Raw genomic sequence first — 20,777 nt, 5'->3', positions numbered from 1 at the left:
TAAACATGCCTCTGACCCAACTTTTTTGGAGCTTGTTACAGCTGTGAAAATCAAAATTCGGTTTTATTTACAATATAAAATTAAAAGTTGGGCACTGAAAACAGTGGAAATTTTTTCTTTGTCAGTCAAATAAATAAAGGTTAAAGAGAATGAACAGATAACATATTCTTGATTTTATGGCATTTAATAAAATGTCCCAACTTTTCTTGAATTGGGGTTGTAGTTGTATTTAAAAAAGTAGAATAAAATATACTCAAGTACTGCAATGAAAGTATTTGTAATTAGATACTTTTCACCTCTGGCAATTCAGAACCAGGATCTGAGTACCAGCCCAGGATTTTTTTGAGTGGAAAAGTACGGCCGGTTCCCAATTGGGCTCCAGCCTCCGGCACCAGTGGTATAGGTGGAGTGTCAAGGTCTGGTGCTGAGGATGTTGTTGACTCTGTGACAAGACCATCTAAAGTCTAAGCTTCAAATCTTTCAAGATTTATGACAGTTCAAGCTGTAAATGTCATTTTCTGGTCTATGCTGGTTAACAGAGAATGGATGGAATATAACTATGCATGAATATTATTCAGTATTCTAAAATCACCTATGGACACTAAATATTACATTAAAAAAAAAAAAAAAACATTAACCTAAAATTTAGTACACTCATTTTATTGAAAAAAATCTCTCCAAGTGCTCCACGGATTTATTAATAGAGGGAAGATAACAACTATTCTGAATCAGAACTGAATTCATGACTTGATTTTCATTCTTAAAAGTTAACTGATGTAATACTATATAGTATACGTAATTTAGGACAAAAAGAAAGAAAGAAGGTAATTTCTTTATATTTTATCTCTCTGGTCCTCTTTTGTTAAGATACTTTCTTCCTGCATATCATTCATCTCTAACACTATGAAGATAGTTGTCTTTTATTTTGTTTACTTTTTAACTTTGTTCTATATTTTTTCTGTTGTCAGTTATCTCTTTCACACTAAAATGGTTAAGTGAAAGTATGTTACTGTGAATACTAGTAACTCTTTTCATAAGAAAAGCACAATAAAGTGATGATCACACACACACACACATGCACACACACAGACACAAACAGTTATCTGCACTATTGGCCATCAGCTGATTGTTTTAAAACAGCCAATGATCAGGACCTATTGTATCCTGTCAAACTAAAGGGGAAAATTGTGTCAGACAGCAACCTGCATGAAGAAAATGTTTCTTCATGCAAAGGACATACTACCAGTCAGGACTGAGACTGGTTGACTCAGTTTACCAGGACCTCACACAAACCACACTACCAGAAACTATAAGTTGAATTTAAAATGTATGTGCTTGTTGACAAGAGTCCAAATTTGGCTACAAAGCAAGGAAAGGATTACTTACTAACTCTGATCCTGATCTGGTTAACTTGCTCACCAAGTGTTTTGGCTTCAACAAACCTGCAAAATGAAATGGCAGACGTGAAAATTCTTGTACATTTGCAGTCAAAATTTACATACACCTTGCAGAATCTGCAAAATAACAGTTAACAGTTTTAACAAAATAAAAGGGATCTTAAAAATTGCATGGTGATTTTTATTTAGTACTTGTGTAGCGTCTGGACCAATCAGACATACAGTTATTTGTTACATTTAACAAATAATCTTTAAAACCAACAACCCAGCTATATGCTGGAGTTTTGAAGACAACCCCCCAAAGCAACGAACACCTCAAAAGGGCTTAGTTGCCACGGTGACTATCTGATAAGAGGTTTTATTGCTTCAAGGAATGCACATCTGCCCATGCTACATTTGCCATAGGAAAGACACAATGCCTATAGACTCTTTCCTATTCATTCCCAGACAAACCTTTCTTTGACCTTCCTATCACACATAGCCCAGGTCATTGTGTACAGTATTACTGCATTGTATTTTAATTTTGTCTGTTGTATTTTTATTTGTCTTTCTACTGTTTTATGCATGCGTTATGATAGATGACTAGTTGTATAAAGCACCTATGTCATGTTTGGTCTCTTTTAATTCGTATGTTGATGATCTAAAAGATGGTGTAAATTAGATGTTGATACCTATGCAACATATTAGTGTTTTAAGAAACCTAGTAGTTTTTGCATCAACACCCAGTCGAATTACATATGCAAAATACCATGCTCACGGACAAAGAGTCATAAACTTTCTCTCCAAAGGTGAAAGTTACCATTGGTTCATGGACCTCCTGGAGGCGCAGCCTCCAGAGAGCTTAAAGGCAAACGGTTGACCGCCTCCCTAGTTCTTCGTTCTTCCCTCTCTTCACTCTCTTCACTCGTCTGCAACATCTACCGATTGCTGCCCGTGTGGAGGAACCCACGGGGAGCCTAAGCCGGCACAGGGCGTGCCTGGCAGGCCCGACAGGCCCAACACTGGCTCTCGACCACTAAGAGCCAGACACTTCCACTCAACTCCTGAATTCATTTTCATGACTCGCCTCAGTCAGTCAGTGGTTCTTTTAGAACCTAAGAAGATGAGCTAGAACTCTTCAGGACTTCCCTAAGCACGCGCCAGGCCTTGCGGCCTTGTCTTTCCATTCCCCAAGGATCACAGGACTTCAGCTGAGTCCCTCTCAGCTCTTGGTTCTTCTTCACTCTTCACATGGGATGAAACTCCCAGTCACCATCGAGTCAGAACATCTTTGGAGTTCATCACTCTTCGGACCCAGAAGAACGTGATCACGATTCCAAAACCACCACTGCTCCAACCATCAAGACCTTCACCAGAGACTGCATTTGGACACTTGTTCAACGACCAAGGCAATGCAAGTATCGTACATTTAACTAAACAATACAGAGGTTTAGTATAAGCTGTAGACAGCACTGATGGTTTCACAGCAGGTGGTTAACTGACTTTTTTCCATAGCTTCATGCTCCTTCTCTCTCTCTAACTGCTTCTCACTGACCCTTCCCCATGTATGAGTGATTTCATGTTTGTTTGTTTAGATTAGTTATGTGTTAGTCCTTCGTTAATAAACTATTGTGCACAAATTACATGAGTTTTGATTCTGATTCTGCCTTGCAAATTAATGTCCCTTTACGATTCCGATTCGAGCTACTTGCTCTAATGCAATGGTACTTTAAGAAAGTTATTTTCTGTGGCCAAGAAAATATCATTTCTTAGAGTTGATATAAAGATTATACTGAATGTTCGCTGAGCGAACAGATTAGTTGATGGAAAATTGATTCTGCTACAGTTACTACTGGCAGCTGATATAAGTAATTGTAATTAATCATAATTAATTGTAATTATTTATATATATTTCCCTTTGAGCAAAAATTCGCTACACTTGTGTAAATGGAAAGTATTCTGTTTACTACATCTCTTCGATCTCTTCGATCACTCAGTAAAAGGGGGCGCTGAGCACATATGCCATTGCTTATAAATCCTGAAATGTGTGTTACAAGGTCGTCTAGAGGAAAATTGCTCAGTGGTTGCTCTTCCTAAGCTCAGGAGAGTTGTGAATCTCATATATCTTTTATTTTAGTATCAACAGCATTTCAGATGGCTCACGTAAAATTCCTTAAGTGAAAGCAGACACCAACAAGACATGAGAAATATTTGAGACAAAAAAAAAAAAGTCAAAACTGAGAATGTGGTGGAAAAAACATACAGTAGAATATTTCTTTATTGTCTTGCTGCAGTCTTTATCAAGACTCTATTATAGAAATATTTTATTGCTCAGTGGTTGCTCTTTCTAAGCTCATAAGACTTGTTATACTCGTGTATTTCTTATTCTTGTGTCAACAGTGTCTTAGATGTTTCTCCTAAAATTCTTTAAAATCTATAAAAGTACAGACAATTGAGGAAAAACAGTAAAACTATTTGCACTACAAACCAGTGTGTTCATAATTAAGATAACACATTAAAATAGTATGGTAAGACACACCAATTTGCAATATCAAGCAGCAAAATGAGCTGTTTTGTACAGCTAAAAAAATAGCTTTATGCAGATGAGACCAGAAGTCAGACCCATTAAGTTTACAAATGGCCGTGTCTGCTCTTACGGGAAAAATAAGGTGAATAAAAATATTTTATTTCTCAGATAGTGCCCTTTTTTTTCTTAATTATTTTATAGATTATAATTTTATTATCCCTAATAAAGTAAAAACAACAACAAAAAAAAACAACATTAAAAGTTTTTAAAAAGTTTAAGCCAATAATGTTACTCTGCGTTGTTGACACATAATTAGAGAATAGAGCCGTACAGTTTATGTACATAGAGCACATCATTTGTTGGAAATAGTAATGTACCCAATACCTTTATCAAGCTTTCTTTGCTGAAAGGTGCAATAAATGAGCTATGACTCAATCTTTGACTCAGTTGATTAATACATATGGTATATGGTAGAAATGTTTAAGCTCATATTGAAACATTTTACCTGCACACCTTGCAAAGTTGTTGAGATTTCTTCTGAAATTTAGAGGGGACTATTGTGAGAGCTCCTGAGTATTTAGTGTAGGAAAAAATTCTGATCACCGGGTGTAATGTAATTGAGATCTCTTTTAAACCTTTGAGGAGACAAGAGCCTCTTGTGAAGGATCCAGAGCCTCTAGCTAAGGAGAAAAGTCTGATCAAAATGTGTGCTGAAGATAAGATCTCTTCTAAAACTTTAAAGGAGACAATTGTGAGAGTGCTAAAGTTTTGTATCAGGAGACAAGTTTGACTCAAGCAAAAGTCTCCATTTGATGTTAAAGTAACCTCATATAGTTATTTTTTTCAAAGGCTTTCAAAAAAAGTGGTGGGGACAAAATCTATTGACCCACGTGTCCCAAATGGACAACTAAACATCTTATTAAATAATAATAACAAATAAAAATATAGCTGCAAGCAGCAAATGCGGGGCCAAGCACAAAAGTGGCAGAATGAGGAGCTAAGCATGGCAAGGAGCAACAGCCTGACTACAACAATGAGTAATTAAAGCCATTTTAGCATGATATCAGTTGAAATGGCTGAAAAATCATAAATACAGTGGGCAGAGTGAGGTGACAATGGCACATATAAAATTTGATGTCAATATGTCAAAGCATTGCAGAGACGCAGCCTCAGATGTAGTTTGGCATCTTTAAAGCAAATTCGTTGATGCACTAAACGAAAACCATTTTGTATATCAACACGAAATCCATAAATTTTTGCTAGCATGGTCTGAAGATGATCTGAGTTAAATTTGGTGAAAATTGGACAAACGGTCTAGGGCATGGGACACCGAATCTGAAGAGACCAGTTTTGTGATTTTTGGCTGAACCATTCAGAAGTTATAAGCAAAATAGCCATTTTCTATATCTCCTGACCACTAGGTGGCACTGCGCCGAAACACTGCAGGTAGTCTCAGGTCTTGCTTGTTATGACACACACCAAGTTTGGTCTCATTACGCCAAACAGTTGCTATGGTTAATGTTGAGACTGTTCTCTATCAGTGTGCCAAATTTCATAACTTTCCCCCAAGCTGTTCTATGGGCTGCCATAGACTCAAGAGCGGAAGAAACGGAAGAAGAATAATAATAAGAACGACAACGGATACAATAGGTGCCTTCGCACCTTCGGTGCTTGGCCCCTAAAAAAAAATAATAAAATAATAATAATAACACTGTAGAAAGAAAACACTGACCTTTGTTGCAACACAGCTCTGTTATTTTCAGCTGATAAACGGTCTTCATGATCTCTCAGAAAAACTTCAAATGCCTCCTGCTGACCCACAGACAATTCCAGTACTGAAAGAGAAAAGTGAACAGTACTCTAAGTTAAGGGACTGTATTCTTACTAAGATAATTCAAACTTATGTCTAATAAGATCATGTGAACATATAAACTTTTATATTTAATTAAATGGTATTTTGTTACAAACTCCAGGACTAACACAGACTCTGAAACCCACAAAAACTGTATTAAACTGGAATGCTTTGCACAAATATTTACATTTGAATAATGTAAATATTTGTGCAACTATGCTTTTCCTAAGTGGACAACAGTGGAAATACAGGATTCAGCAGTACATCTAGCCTTATAGCTAATTTTGTGTTTTCATTATGCTGTGACAGTTCAACTGAATCCAGATAGAAATTCATAGAAATTTCCCTAGCATGAAAAGAGCAGGAATCAAACATTTTACAAAAGTCAAATTTTGAGGGTGGAAACACCAGCACCATGCAGGACATGCTCATATAATTTACTTAACATTTTACAGTGGTATAGTTTTTATTTGCTTTGGTACTATTTTCACAAGCTGTTACATTTTCAGACCTGTTAATACTAATATCACAACAAATCATCAAAAGTGCTTTTTTTATTTTTTACATTTCAGAGTAATTTTCAATTGTCTTAGTACAATACACATTTGGAGGCGCGTCCTCACACCAAATAACATCAAAGGGGTGGGAGGGTGGATGCCTGAGGTGGTCCCTTAGGACAGGTTGGTACGGGACGCCTCCAAGGCGGTGCCGGGTCCAGGCACCATGGCAGAGCAGGCAACTCAGGGAGCCATGGCGGATCAGGTAGCTCAGGGAACCATGGCGGTGCGGGGAGCTTAGAGTCTGGAGGGAGCCATGGCGGTGCGGCGGAGCAGGTAGTCTGGAGAGCCAGCAGGGAGCTCGGGGAACCATGGCGGAGCAGCCTCCATGGCCTTGGCCTCAACCCTCTGCCTGGCCACTACGGCTGGAGCCCTATAGCTATAGGGGGAATTACGGGCTTTGAGGCCCTCCCTGGGCTGGACTTGGGGATTGGAGTCTTCTCTTTGCTGGACTTGGGAGCTGGAGCCCTCTCTGGGTCGAACGTTGGATCAGGAGTCCACTCTGGGCTTAATTTGGGGACAGAGTCTCTCTCTCGACTTGATTGGGGATCAGTAGCCCTTTCTGGGCTGAATGTTGGATCAGAAGATTTTCTGGGCTTAACTTGGGATCAGGAGCCCTCTCTGGGCTTAACTTGGGGATCAGGAGCCCTCTCTGGGCTGTACTTGGGATCAGGAGAGCTCAGGGGGCCATGGGAAGTTACTTTCTTGACTTGACTTGGGATCAGAAGCCCTCTCTGGGAAGAATGTGGGATCAGGCGCCCTCTCTAGGCTGAAATTAGGATCCATGGCCCACTCTCGACTCTGGTCTGGTGCTAGAGCCATCTCTTGATTCTGGTCTGGGGCTAGAGCCATCTCTCGACTCTGGTCCGGGGCTAAAGCCATCTCTCTTCTTATGAGTAAAACAGCCAGCTGGCTTGAATGTGTGGCGGACGGCGGGCTTGACTTAGGAGTGGTCAGTGGGTTTGGCTGCTGGGCGGCCGGCGGGCTTGATAGTGCACCGGCCAACCGGCTTGACTGGGGAGCGGCCAGTGCTCCTGGGCTGAGGACTAAGGAGTAGCTTCGGATAACTCAAGGAAGAGTGGGGAAACGGATCATACCCAGGAAATACTCCACATACTGCTCCAAAGAGGTTCCCTCCTGCTGGAACTCTGGGAGGAAGTCCTCAGCCCAGTTCATCTTGTAGGTCCGCTGTTCTGTCACAGTTGTAGGCAGGAAAATGAGGAGATGAGGAATCAACGTAAATAGAAGACTTTAATAATCAAAGTCAACACAGGAACACGTTTTATGACTATAGACATCAGACCAGGAACTCTAAACCAAAACAGGGCTTAAGTAACACAGACTAAATGAGAATAATGAGGGGAACACCTGGGAACAATGAAACACAATTTAGAACAGGAAAACTAAATATGGGCATAAGAGAACATGAGGAAAAACCAGGACATGGAATACATAGGGACCAAAACAAACACAGAACAGTTTAACGGCAAGACACACGGTGTAATCAGTTTAAAATTTTGTATTAAGAGTTTTGAAAATGTACACCTTACTTATGAAAATAGTACCAAACCAATTAAAAAACTGTAACAATCAGTTCATTCAAGAGCAAACAAGATACATGTTTAAAATCACCTTTGTTGCAATAATTACAGTAATACAAGCAATAATTGTCATTTTAGAAAATACAGTTACATTACCTAGTTTGCATAACTCACATAAAATCCATAATGTTTGTAAAAGTATTTATATACTGTGTTACTGTGATCACAAGGTACGACATGACCATAAGGTTTTGTGCTAGAACAGTTTACTGTCAAAACAGTATGAAATATGACTGAATCTATACTGTAATTGAACTTTTCAGATGAAAGGTGAGTTATAGTACCATGCAGTCTTTACCAATGTACCTGTCATGCCTGGTTTTGGGGTTTGTTTCATGTTCATGTTTTCTTGTATTTATTTTGAAGTTTAGCCATGGTCCTTGTCTAGTCATGTGATTCCCTTACCCTCTTGTATCCCTGGCTTGTTTATGTGTCATGAGGTGTGTTCGACTTAATCTACAGCTGCAGACGGTGATCAACGAGATTAGCCGAGAGCAGTCGCGGGTGGAGTTGAAAACAGAGGCGTCAAGTCTGGCACTTTCTGCTCTCCTTAGTGAAGCTCTCGCAATGTTTGCTTGCTCTATCACAGATGTGAAGGGGGAACACAGCACCTTGCCCAAGTCTCATGTTATGACTGTTACATTAGAACATTTTCATGTCCCCAATTGTCATGTCTGGAGTTGCTCACGTCGTGTCTACTACTCCAGGGCCTGCTCACGTCATGCCTGCTGCTCCAGGGCCTGCTCACGTCATGTCTGCTGCTCCACGGCCTGCTCACGTCATGTCTGCTGATCCAGGGCCTGCTCATGTCATGTCTGCTGCTCTAGGGCCTGCTCGACTGAGCCACAGCCTGCATACGTCACGTCTGTTACACAAAGGTCTGCTCACGTCACACCTGCCAAGCCAGAGCCTCTTCACATCATGCTGGCCACTCAAGAGCCTCAGTACAAGATGGCCGCCATGCCTCAGTCCCCAGCCAAGATGCCTGCCACGCCTGAGTCACAGGCCAAGATGGCTGCCATCGCAGAGCCTCGCCAAGCCAAGCCACGGTCCCTATGCCAAAGTCTGACCTTCCAGAGGCTTGCCATGTCTCATCTGATCTCCCAGAGCCATGCCATGTCTCGCCTGACTTTCCAAAGCCTCGTCATGTCATTGCTGCCACTCCAAAGTCTCAAACCATCATGATTGCCAGTGTGATGGACCCACCAATGATGTCAGTGCCAGCAGCTGGCATCCCAGTGGTCGCTACATCCTCAGGTCCGGCAGGCCTCCCTCTGTCCACTGCGCTGTCCGTAATGGCCGTCGCCATTTTGAGTGTGTGGGCTGTACACTGCATTCCAGAGGCCTCTCCTGTCCACAAATCTGCTCCAGAGGCCTCTCCTGTCCACAAGTCTGTCTCTGAGGCCTCTTCTGCTCTGCCTGTGCTGCCATGGCTCCCTGCTCTACCAGCTCCGTCCTGGCTCCATGCTCCTCAGGATCTGACTTGGTGGAATTCTGCTCCACAGCTTTACTGTCTGCCTCTGTTCCATGGCCCAGGTCCTCCAATGATCCACAGTCTGCCTCTGCTCCATGGCCCAAGACCTCCACTGTTTCACTGTCTGCCATTGCACCATGGTCCAGGTCCACCAGTGCTCCACCGTCCTGATCCTCTGCCATGTTATGATCCAGGTCCTGTTCCCCTGCATGGGTCTGGCCCTCCCCCAGTTCCACCTTTGCTCCACCACCCTTCTGGACTTTTTGGGGTTTGTTTGAGTTGTGTGTTATGTTGGTGTCTGGTGCTGCCCTTAGAGGGGGGTTATGTCATGCCTGGTTTTGGGGTTTGTATCATGTTCATGTTTTCTTGTCATGTATTTTGAAGTTTAGCCATGGTCCTTGTCTAGTCATGTGATTCACTTGCTTTCTTGTATCCCTGCCTTGTGTATGTCATGTTCTCATTGGTTGTTTTAGTCATGTGTCTTGTTCCCTATTGGTTGGTTTGTCATGTAACCCTCATTGTTTGGTGTATATAGCCCTCATGTAGCCATTGTCTCTTGTCGTGTATTGATGTTGTAACCCTGCTGTTGGTGAGTTGTTTATGCCAAGTCAAGTCTGTTTATGTCAAGTTTATCTAGCGACCAAACAATGCCGGAGAAAACAAAAATGAACCCAGAGCATAAATGTAACAAATGCACCACACCGCATTCTCAATTAATTCAACTGAATCCGATGCAGCCTCTAGAGGATGCGCAGTTGCAAAACACCAACAGCTGATCTGTTGTGAAGCTGAAAAACGCATTCCAAGTGTCTTCCTTTAATATTCACCGACCTGTAATACATGCACGCGAGAAGATTATAGGGACAGTCTGCAGGAAGCCACAATGTTAAATAGGGGAGGACCTCCTAGGCACCCTGGTCACGAAGGACTTTGTTTGTATTAGACTCGACCTGTGCATCTGCGATGAGATAACATTCAGTGTGAAGCACTACCTCTGGCAGTCAGGAAGAACGAAATAGAACACAGGATTTACCTGAACCATACACACACGTACAAAATAGTGGTTATCATCTAAGATAAATAGCTTATAGTGCAAAAAAAAATTAATTACATTTGGTTATCCCTAAATTGCAAACAAGTTCTTTAGAAACTATATCTATTGAATCTAAATCTATCTAAATCTAGATATCTATAGATGCACCAAATGATTCTCTGATTAACCATTAAGATGAGTTAGATTAAATAATAGAGAAATGTATTAAACTGAATGAGAAGGCATGCAAATGTCAAAAGTTTGACAGTATAAGCTTCATGAAAAGCAGTTACTGTGAATGAAACATTTATATAGATGAAACAATTATTTTGTGTAGCGAAAAGGGTGTGATTGTTTGTATTGTACTAAGACAATTGAAAATATGCTGAAATATTTGAGAAAAAAAAATCTGTTGTAACAGTATTAAGAGTTTTGAAAATGTAACGGTTGCTTGTGAAAACAGTGAATACAAAAAAATGGTTATTAAAATATACCACACATAAAGTCCTTCAACTCAGTTTTCTCACTGTGAACAAAACAATGATGCAGGGTCAAATTCTTTTCACAGCGAATTCTTTTCTTTCTTTTTTTTTTTTAAATATGTTTTTTTTACATTTTTAACCTTTACTACGACAGGACAGATCAGAACAGACAGGAAGCAAAGTGGGAGAGAAATAAGGGGCAGGATTGGGAAAGGTCCTCAAGTCAGGATTCGAACATGGGACGCCAGTAGCACAACAGCGCTGTATGTCAATGAACTATGTTCATACTATGACTATAATTTATAGAAAGGTCGCTGTGAAAAAAAATTGGCCCTGCGTCGGCACGATGGCCTTTTTAGGCAGTGCGCCGATACAGGGTCAATTTCTTTTCACAGCGACCTTTCTATAAACAAAAGTCATAGTATAAACATAGTGCACTGTGGTATATTGTTTAATGCTTAAGTCTGGCAACCGTAATAGACACTGCACCAAAACTATTGCACCAAACGCAATCCAGAGAGATACATGTGTCAGGATCCAGATACTCATGCTCTGTGTTTGGTCTTTATTATGAGCACATGCTCAGGGTGTTCTTTCCATCACCAACTCACCTAGACTCATCCTGACTACTGGTGTGTGATGTTTTTGAGTGCATGGCTTGTGATATTGTTTTTATTGGCCATATACTTTTATATTGTCATGTCTGGTATGAGCACATGGCTTCTGTTATGTTTGTTTCTATGTGTCATTGTCAAGACTATTGTATTGTATTGTAAGACTGTTTATTGGATTACTCCTGCGTTCCTTCTCTACATCCACATACCATTACAGAATACAGGACTTAGACAAAGATGGACTCAAAACAAATAGGGGCAGAGGATCCTCTCTTTTCCATCTGTCAGGACGGCCGTGCTCTGGAGCAGTATGTTGAGGAGTTTATTGAACTTGTTCATTTTGTGCCCTGGAGCGATGGCACACTGAAGACTCTTTTCTGGATTGGACTCGATGACTATCTTTTCTATCAGGTACCCACACCGCTACCACATGTTCCCTCCTTCAGTATATAGACTATGTGTTGTGAATGGGAGATTCTTCCCTCACAGTTGGTACGGTTGATAAAAACACCACCTCCACTCAATCACTGTCACCTCTGTGCATGTCTCATGAGTTTGTTCCAGAGTTCACCACAGCCCATAAACCCGCTCCAGAGTCCACTCCAGCACATGTCCCCGAACTTTTTGAGATGGCGCTCTTGCCTGAGTTCTCTGCTCCTTGATATGCTCCCTTCAGAGCTCCTTGATATGACGTTTCCTCCAGAGTTCTCAGCTCCAGACTGCTCTCCAGAGTCCCATGTCACAGAGTTTAAACAGGAGTCCAGCTCTCCTTCATCTCCGCTGGTCCTTTCCAACCCTCCTTTGTCTCCTGAGTCTCCTTTGTTTCTGCTGGTCCGTCCAGCCCTCCTTCATCTCTGCTGGTTCCAGCCAGCTCTTCTGCATATCCTGAGTCCCAGAAAAGTCCGCCCAACCCTCCTTCATCAGCGCCCTCCAGTGTTCGTTCCTCCAGAATCCCTCCTGACATGTAAACACTTTTTCCCCATACAGTATAAGCACCAATCCAACCACTGTTGCCTGAATTGTGTTTTGCCCACCATTGGTTAGTTTGATGCCTTTGTTATATTAGCTTTTTTTTCTTCCAAATACATCCCCTTCTGCCCTTGTGAAACAACTGATTTAATTGCTCTTCATTTTTAATAGCTGCATTATCCTGCTGACTAAGAGATAGTGGCAGTGACTGCACATTTTGTCTGAGTGGTTAGGCAATTAAAGACAAGCATAATATGTAGTAAATCCTGGTCAGTGACTATACATAATATAGAGCTGAGATCTTGTCTGTGATCACTCACCTCTATTTTTGGTCATCAAATGCTGAGTGTTTGTGTAATCATTAGAAGGGTCACATTTTGCAATGTCTTCCCCCTGTATAGTAGTGGGTGACCAGGATGAATTGTAGGTTGATGGGTTTTGATTTTGTAACTGGGCAAGCTGGTAAGTGACATCTTGAACTTTCTTCCTTTCTTTCTTGAGCATGTTCACTAATATACCTGAGAAATTTAAATTAAGGATGATAATTTTATGACAATGATAACGGTTGCATCTTGGAGACCTGTGTGATACAAAAGAAAAAAAAAAATGCAAAACAGTCTTCTTTTTTTTATTGTTATTCTACTCCAGTGGACTATTAACCACTGTGATTGAATCATTAGTGAGTCGAAAATAATATTACCAAACTTTAAAATTAGACACTTCGACAATATGCCAATGATAACAGTAAAGGTGAATACCCAGCACTCTCTTCCACCCTCAATACCACGACTGAGGTGAGATACTTGAGCAAGGCACCAAACCCCCAACTGCTCCCCAGGTGCCGCAGCAATATGGCTGCCAACTACTCTGGGTGGGTGTTCACAGTGTGTGTGCACTTGGATGGGTCACTTCACTTCAAATATTTTCATTATTGTTGAGAAGATACAGTGGTTAAAATTATTACAATTTTAAACTTAAACAACTCAATCACGATTCTGGTTAAGTATTATTACAATGAGAAAAAAAAAGTTTAAGTAGTTGTTATTTTTATTTGAACCAACTAAGTGCCATTAATTTGAATAATATTTTTAACTATTCATAATTTAATAAAGGATACTGATCTCATTATCTCGGTGAGTCAACATGTCCCGCAGCTTTTGGACTTCTGCATATGATTTCCTTTGCTCTTCATCAGACATCACTAATAAAGGAGTACTGCCATTACTCACCCCATTTTGAGCACAGGATCCCTCTCGCACCCTCACCTGAAAAAAAGAAACCTGTTTGTGTGGTGTAATAGATTTAAATATTGCAGAATTTCTGTAGTCTCCTTTTATTTGAGACAAGAAGATTCAAAAGATTTTTTTTTAAGATTTTTTAAAGATTGTTCAGGGCATAAAACACAAAAATACTGACATTCCACAATGTTTCTGTTGTAAAAACTATTAAATGTTAGCTGAACAAATCTAACATAAATCTACCACAATTACCTTACCCTCCAAGTTTCGTGCTTTGTTAGTCTTAAAGGGGCCATCGGATGCTAAGTTCACTTTTGCATGTTATTTGGCAGTATGGGAGCACTTCCCACAGGCTGTTCAACAATTTGAGATTAGCAAACTGGAGGGAGTTGGTCAACTGATTTATCTAAAAGATTCATGGGAATTCAGATAGCTAGTAGAGCCTTGGATCATCAACACAAAGAAGACACATTTGTAATTTGATGAAAAATAAAGTATCAGCTTTATTTTTCATTAATTTAGCCACTGTATTTTAGGCACTGACATTTTCCAACAGCACAGCGAGTTTAGACAGGGAAAACTGGAGCTTGCGTTGGTTTCATATAGATTACTTTATTAGAGAATATTTGTTTATGATGTAAAGTAGACATTTCAAGCTTTCTATGCATATATTAATCATGTTTGTGAGGCAAGTATTTGCTGAGAATCAGGTTGTTTTATTTACGTGTCTGTGGGGAGACAGCAGAGAGCGCACCTTGTTTATTTTCCTTATTTTACAATAGCACATTGTTTTGTTGTCATTAAGACTATACACAAATAAAAGTAGACCCTTTGTCTTTGACACCTTATTCTTATCTATACACTAAAAAAATTAATGACAGTGTGGCATTCCACCCCAGAGGGTTAAACCTCTGGCAGTCTGATTGTTGAGTCACAGCAATGAAATGGTTACTCTAGAACAGTAAAATAATTACATAAAACTATACTGACAGTACAGGACATATGAACTGATACTATGTATCTATTTGTCATTCTAAGGGATGGAGACTGAGCTGAAAAAGAATTGGGCTTAAAAGATTTATTGTCCTATGACTCCATCTTGTAAACAACCTTAGTTTTTAATTTGATGTGAGCCATTTTTCGCCATAATTGTATTGTCTTGCCATGGCCAAACTGTTCAAGATATCAAAATGTTTTAAAAAAGCTTTAAAACCCTAGGAGGAGCATTGCGAATTCCACAGCAAGCTTACGCAAATGCACAGTGACTGCCAAATTTCAAATGGAAAAGCGAAGTCCATTTGCAACTGTATTCCCCATGTCTTACTGTAACGGGACTCGTCAGAAGCGTGATAGATCCAAATGCGAGCTTTATTGAACACAACGTAGTCAGACAGGCAGGGTCGATCTCCAAACAAACAGTGATATGTAGGGAAAGACAAAAGCGTAATCCAATAAACAGGCAGAAGGTCAAAATACCAGAGAGCAGTCCAAAGTAGCAAATGAAACAAGGCTATGAAACAAGGCAAAACTATGGCAATGAAAACAAGGCAAAACTATGACTATGAAACAAAACAATAACCGAGGAAAAAACAAGGCAATGAAACAGGGAAAATGCTTGGTAGAGTTTGGCATGGTCCTCCTTATATGGCTGCCAAACAGGAAGTAACTATAGAAGCAGCAGAGGGAGCCGTAACAGGCAGTCCATCCTGCCATATTTAAATAGCAAAATAAATTACTGCCTGTTTATTCACATGCATCTATCGAATTTGGCAGCTGCCTTTAGCGGTGCCTTTTTCCGATTATATATTGTCTGTTTTTGCTCAATTTCGCTAAGACAAATATTAGCTATTAAAGCCACAGCAGAACTGTTATGTGCCTCCAAGCAATACACAATTTCTGAGTGATTCCGCATTTTGAACGAAGCAGGTGAACCAATGATTCAATGACCTACTCATGAAGAGAACCACATACTTAATTCCTGAATGAATCAGTCATTTGACAGAATCAAATGAATGAATGACTCAATGACTTAAAGGGTCATGAAACATATATATGAACGTGTTGTTGCACTTCTAGTAACTTTTAAGGCTTATTTTGCAGCATTTATAATCCTTTTGACAGGTTGTGTTAAGGAGTTGTAAAAAACGCTATTACACTCACCTTATGAATGAATCACGTTTGTGCCAAACTCTACTTACAAAGCAAACAAAAACAGTCTCCTTCGATCCATTAATGTTTTTCTCAGTTATTGTACGCAATCTCACAGTCTGAAGCGTCTGTCAAATCAACACGTGCTGTTGTGAATATTTAGACGAAGCGTCTTCTCATAGGATAAGAATATACAGCCTCATGAATAATTATGAGACACCGCTAATACAGTCTCATGAATGTGCAACTGCACAACAGACCAATGGCAGGATTTTTGTTTAATACTAATTTAAATTTGAATTTGTTTTCCACCAAATAATTACCAAATTTTTATATTTTTCAAATTGTGGTCTGAAATAGAAAGAAAGTGATAAACCATTAGAACAACAACTAAGGTGAGTAAATAATGACTGAATTTTCATTTTTTGGAGAACTATCCCTTTAACCCTTAATCTGATTTCATATGCAAAGCACCATGCTTTAAACTAGGGGTGCGGAACATTGATCCTTGAGGGCCAGTGTCCCTGCAGAGTTTAGCTCCAACCCTAATCAAACACACCTGAACAAGCTAATCAAGGTCTTCAGGATACAGGTTGGTATTTTTTTTTCAAGGTTGGAGCTAAACTAAATTTGAATGTGTTAATGGTCACTGACCCATTTGTTAAACCGATTTGTTCAAAAAGCTGATTCATTCAAGGAAACGCCGTCCTGTGTAATGCTCAAAGATGCAAAACAGTGCTGTGATATTTCTTTGGAACTATTTTTGGCAAAATTGAGCAAAAATAGGGAATATTGTGTCCAATATTTTCACTTTATGCTAACTTTATTTAACTTAAAATAAAATATTACATTTAAAATAAAATAAATATTACATTTGTCTTCATGCTGATGCACATGCACTCTCTGTGTGTGTTTTTGTGATACACTCAATATTGTCATATCGGACATCATTAAAACAACACTTACAATCATACTCGGGCCCGGTTCACGGCAACCATGCCTAGGTGTGAGTACACCCTAAAAGCCACGTGGCCGCCACTCGCCTGTGCAGCAGAAGCGTCCCGTCAAGCTGAGGTGGCGCCTGCAGTTGAGGCAGTGCTCGCGTCGCGGTCTCGGCGATTCCACGCGGAGCATAATTGCAAAGTGAAAAACTTGGGAATCCACAACTTTTGAAATTCTAAGAACAAAAATGGTTCTGAGAATGTCTAATATCTGCATTTATTTTATTGTTTTACAATTCTTTTGTTTTCTTTAAGAATCCAGTAAGCACTTTATTTTTTATTGATTAAGCAGATGTAATTCTTAAGTTCAGATCAAAATGATCTGACATGGTTACGATTGTCACATGGTTACAAACAGAAGTCACTGCTAGTGTGAAGAGCATTATATAAGAGGAAATAAAGACAAAAGCAAACAATTCATGAAATAATATATATAAATATATAAAGTTAAACATAGCTTTGTGCTCAGCCAAAATTATGTGACCAGGAACAAACAACAAATTAATGTAAATAATAATAGAAATAAATAAATAATAGATTGATTGCATCTCATGTTTAATCACTACAGAGACATCAGAGTCAGCGGCAAATGTCAGAAGGACTAGCGGAGCTAAGGCTGCTCTAGGCCGATGCATGAGCACTGAAAGCCCGGTGATCGCCTGGAGCTCACATCTCCGAAATCGCCATAGCAAATTTTCAAATAGGCGCCATCTTTATAAATAATCCGCAGATTTTAGCTTTAAACAACTACATTCTCGTCGGAAAATTTCATAACAGTAATATTTTGAAATTATGCAGGTTTTTTTGCAATCATGTATCACAAGTCCACAAGAACAACAAGAACGCATATTGTGAAACAGCTTTTGTCTGTGAGAAAATATAAAATTATAAAATACACTCTTACATTTTTTTGTTTGTGCACTCTGATGTAAATAGTCCCAACACGCATGAACAGCATAGCAGAACGAGTGAAGAAGAAGCTTTATCCCCTTGTAGCACACACAAGCGACAATTCTAGTCAACCAATCAGCGTTCTGCAGTAAGTTTAGCTCCATCCTTTTGGTACGCTTTGCTGAGCTAGGTTCACCAACGGAAGGGTACCCAAAAGTGGTACAGTGTGGTTCGCTATTTTGGTACCATTCACAACTTCTGACAATGGAAACGGACATAATTGCATACCGTTATGTACTGTACTGAACGTACCACTCGGTGGAATCAAGCCAGTAGTCATGTTAAAAATTACCAAACAGAACAGAAGACATTAAATAATAATGAAGAGGGAGGCTAAAAGACTAAGTAAAAATTAGAAGATTCGAGGAAGAATGTATAACACTGATAATCAAAGAACAAGACACAACTAACGATCAAAATGAAGTCATACCTTTAGGAGATAGAAACAAAAGTGGATTTTTCTCATATCAGGCCCAAGGTTTAATGTTCCTTCAATGTCAGGGTCCTCCAGATACAGATTTATCTGCTCTTCCAACCTGCAAAACAGGAATAATACTCATGTCTTCCACTGTAAAATAATTGCATCAACAAAACAAAAGGAATTCCAATAGCCTTGCGGGCAGCGCACTATAGGTTAAATCATTGTGCAATAAAACACTGACACTGTCTAAAACAACTTCAAATATGACTGTGCATGTATTGTGTTTAAATAAAATGTGTGAGAAGTGTGGATAAGTGACATTTAAGCTAACCAGAGAGAAGAAAAGTTAAAAAAAAAGAAGAAAAAAAAGAGATCTCTTTAACATCCCAAATGTTTCTGCTAGACAGAAATTGAGTTACTTTAACATCAAATGCTGGAAGACTGCAGAGAAAATGAAGGTAAGACAGCTTAGGCTATTTATAGAGGTTCTCTTCTCGAGCTGATAGGATAGGTGTAATTGCTGATGATGAATTGGCCAGGTTAATTATCTGAACGTGCTCCTCCCAAACTTTGTTAATAAAACATCATTTATTTTAAAATTGAATGGAGACTTTTTCTTGTCTCCTGCTTATCAAACTTGTTTCCTAAGGGGAAAAAAACTAATACTTTCACAATTGTTTCTTTTAAAGTTTTGGGAGAGATCTCATCATCATCCTGTCTGTGTTCTGTGTCCATACTGTTGCCTGGTTCCCCTCATGTTTCCCTGCTGCTCTGATCCCTTTTTGTTGCCATGGACACTAATTTGAGCACACCCATTCTCTTGTTAGTTCCCACAGTTACTCATTAGTTCATTGGTTCCACCCAGTGTATATATAGAGACGGTGAGGACGCTCGGCTTGACGTTTGAGGCGGAACAAGCTGACAAGGTGGGAGTTTCGTTTTTTAAATCGTAAATTGTGTGGTGTAGAAAACAAAGCTTCTACTGAGTTGGACAGAAAAAATATGTCAACTGAGATTACTTGCCAATCCAGACACCAGGTGAAGAGTAAAAAGGGGAAGAGAAACCATAAAGATACTCAAGAAACTGACAGCGATATGGATAGAAATGGTGGTTAAAGCTACTTGCATGGGAAAGCACCAAAGAACAGAAGGCAGGGAAAGCTCAGCAGTGCTACTGACATTAATGGAAGATGTTATACCAGAGAAAGTTATGCTAGTACACGTGTGTTTCAGAGTTAGCATGTATGAAAGGCCTCCTTTGAGATGCTGTAAGTGTCAGAGATTTGGGCACGTAGCAACACTATGTAGAGGAAAACGCAGATGTGGAAACTTTAGTGAAGATCATGACATCAAAGAATGCAAAGGCCAGACTAAGATTCTCAAGATTAAGGATATTCAACCAGAAATGTTATACAAGTATATGCATTAAGTATTGTCTTGTAGTGAGCAGGTTGTTATCAGCCAGGGGAGAGATAAGGTAGTTGAGAAATATAAAAAAAAAAAAAAAAAATATATATATATATATATATATGGCACTCAAGATAGAAATGGTTCAGTTCTGGGTGATTTTATTGACAATCATGGATGGGTGGTGATAAATGACGGTGGGCCAACCTGGTTTCTGAACATGCAAGAGTGGGAGAATGGGATATAATGAATTGGTATACTATTGGAAGTAATCATGTGCCAATTTTAAGTAGGTTTGGGAGAACGCTCAATAAAGAACAGGGCCACAAATTTTCTACTCATCACTCATTCTTCAGATGGACTAAGGAGGGCAGCAATACACCGTTAATGCGCCTAGTCTGGCGCAAATCTTAGAAGAAGTGTATATACTCCTGTGTTTCAGTCCTTGGGTGCTTCTCAATATCCCTCCTCATCTTTTCGTTCCTCCGTCCTTCATCCTATGACCCGGAAACTGATCTCAGCCATCTTGTAGGACATCTCAATTCTCAAATTGCACTGTGAGGAGGCGAGGATCAAGGAGTGAGGAGGCTTCCTGAGGAGTCATAAGCGAGGATACACAGGTGTATCCTTTGCAGAAGTGTTTTATCAACTAAACGTGATGCATGTATAAATTCTCCTCCCCCTTCACATCTGTCGTAATAATTTACATTTATATTTTACCTTTGCAGTTTAAATAATGTCATATTTAAACTGGGCATCTTGCTTTATTCATATTTATTATGAATGCCTTAAATAACGAACTTTAACAACATACTGTATGGGCAGATCCCTTTAGCGCAGCTGATGACACTGTGAAGTAACGCTTGAGTGGTCAAAAATATTTCAATGTTCATCCTTTGATTCCTCCGGAAAGGAAGCAAGGAAAGGAAACAAGAATGCACAAATAAGAAATGAGAAGCACCCCTTGTTTGTCAGTTGTTGTTGGATGTTTCCCATATCTATTTCCTGGTTCATGGTTCCTGTTTTTTTCTAAACTAAGTGGTCTCATATTTGTCTTCTCCAATGGTTCAAACTCTCAATAACATCACACACTGTGCTCAGGTTTGTCAACATTGTCAGACACTCA

The 20,777-nt window shown here is 39.6% G+C and overlaps 1 protein-coding gene across 3 annotated transcripts in view; it reads right to left on the bottom strand.

The window, feature by feature from the left end:
* The window catches only part of kif6 (kinesin family member 6), a 122,530-nt gene that overhangs the window by 39,735 nt on the left and 62,018 nt on the right, over positions 1–20,777 (bottom strand). For all 3 annotated transcript variants that reach the window (XM_051133284.1, XM_051133283.1, XM_051133285.1), the window contains 5 exons: positions 18,254–18,359; positions 13,603–13,750; positions 12,806–13,003; positions 5,636–5,738; positions 1,387–1,442 (listed from right to left, as the gene is read on the bottom strand). In XM_051133284.1, the coding sequence (XP_050989241.1) occupies positions 1,387–1,442; positions 5,636–5,738; positions 12,806–13,003; positions 13,603–13,750; positions 18,254–18,359 (611 nt within the window). The remainder of the gene's footprint in view (positions 1–1,386; positions 1,443–5,635; positions 5,739–12,805; positions 13,004–13,602; positions 13,751–18,253; positions 18,360–20,777) is intronic.

The sequence above is a fragment of the Labeo rohita genome, chromosome 17, assembly GCF_022985175.1.
Source record: "Labeo rohita strain BAU-BD-2019 chromosome 17, IGBB_LRoh.1.0, whole genome shotgun sequence".
In the NCBI taxonomy this organism is placed as follows: Eukaryota; Metazoa; Chordata; class Actinopteri; order Cypriniformes; family Cyprinidae; genus Labeo; species Labeo rohita.
Note: the sequence above shows the minus strand (reverse complement) of the source record. Positions and strands in the feature narration are given on the sequence as shown.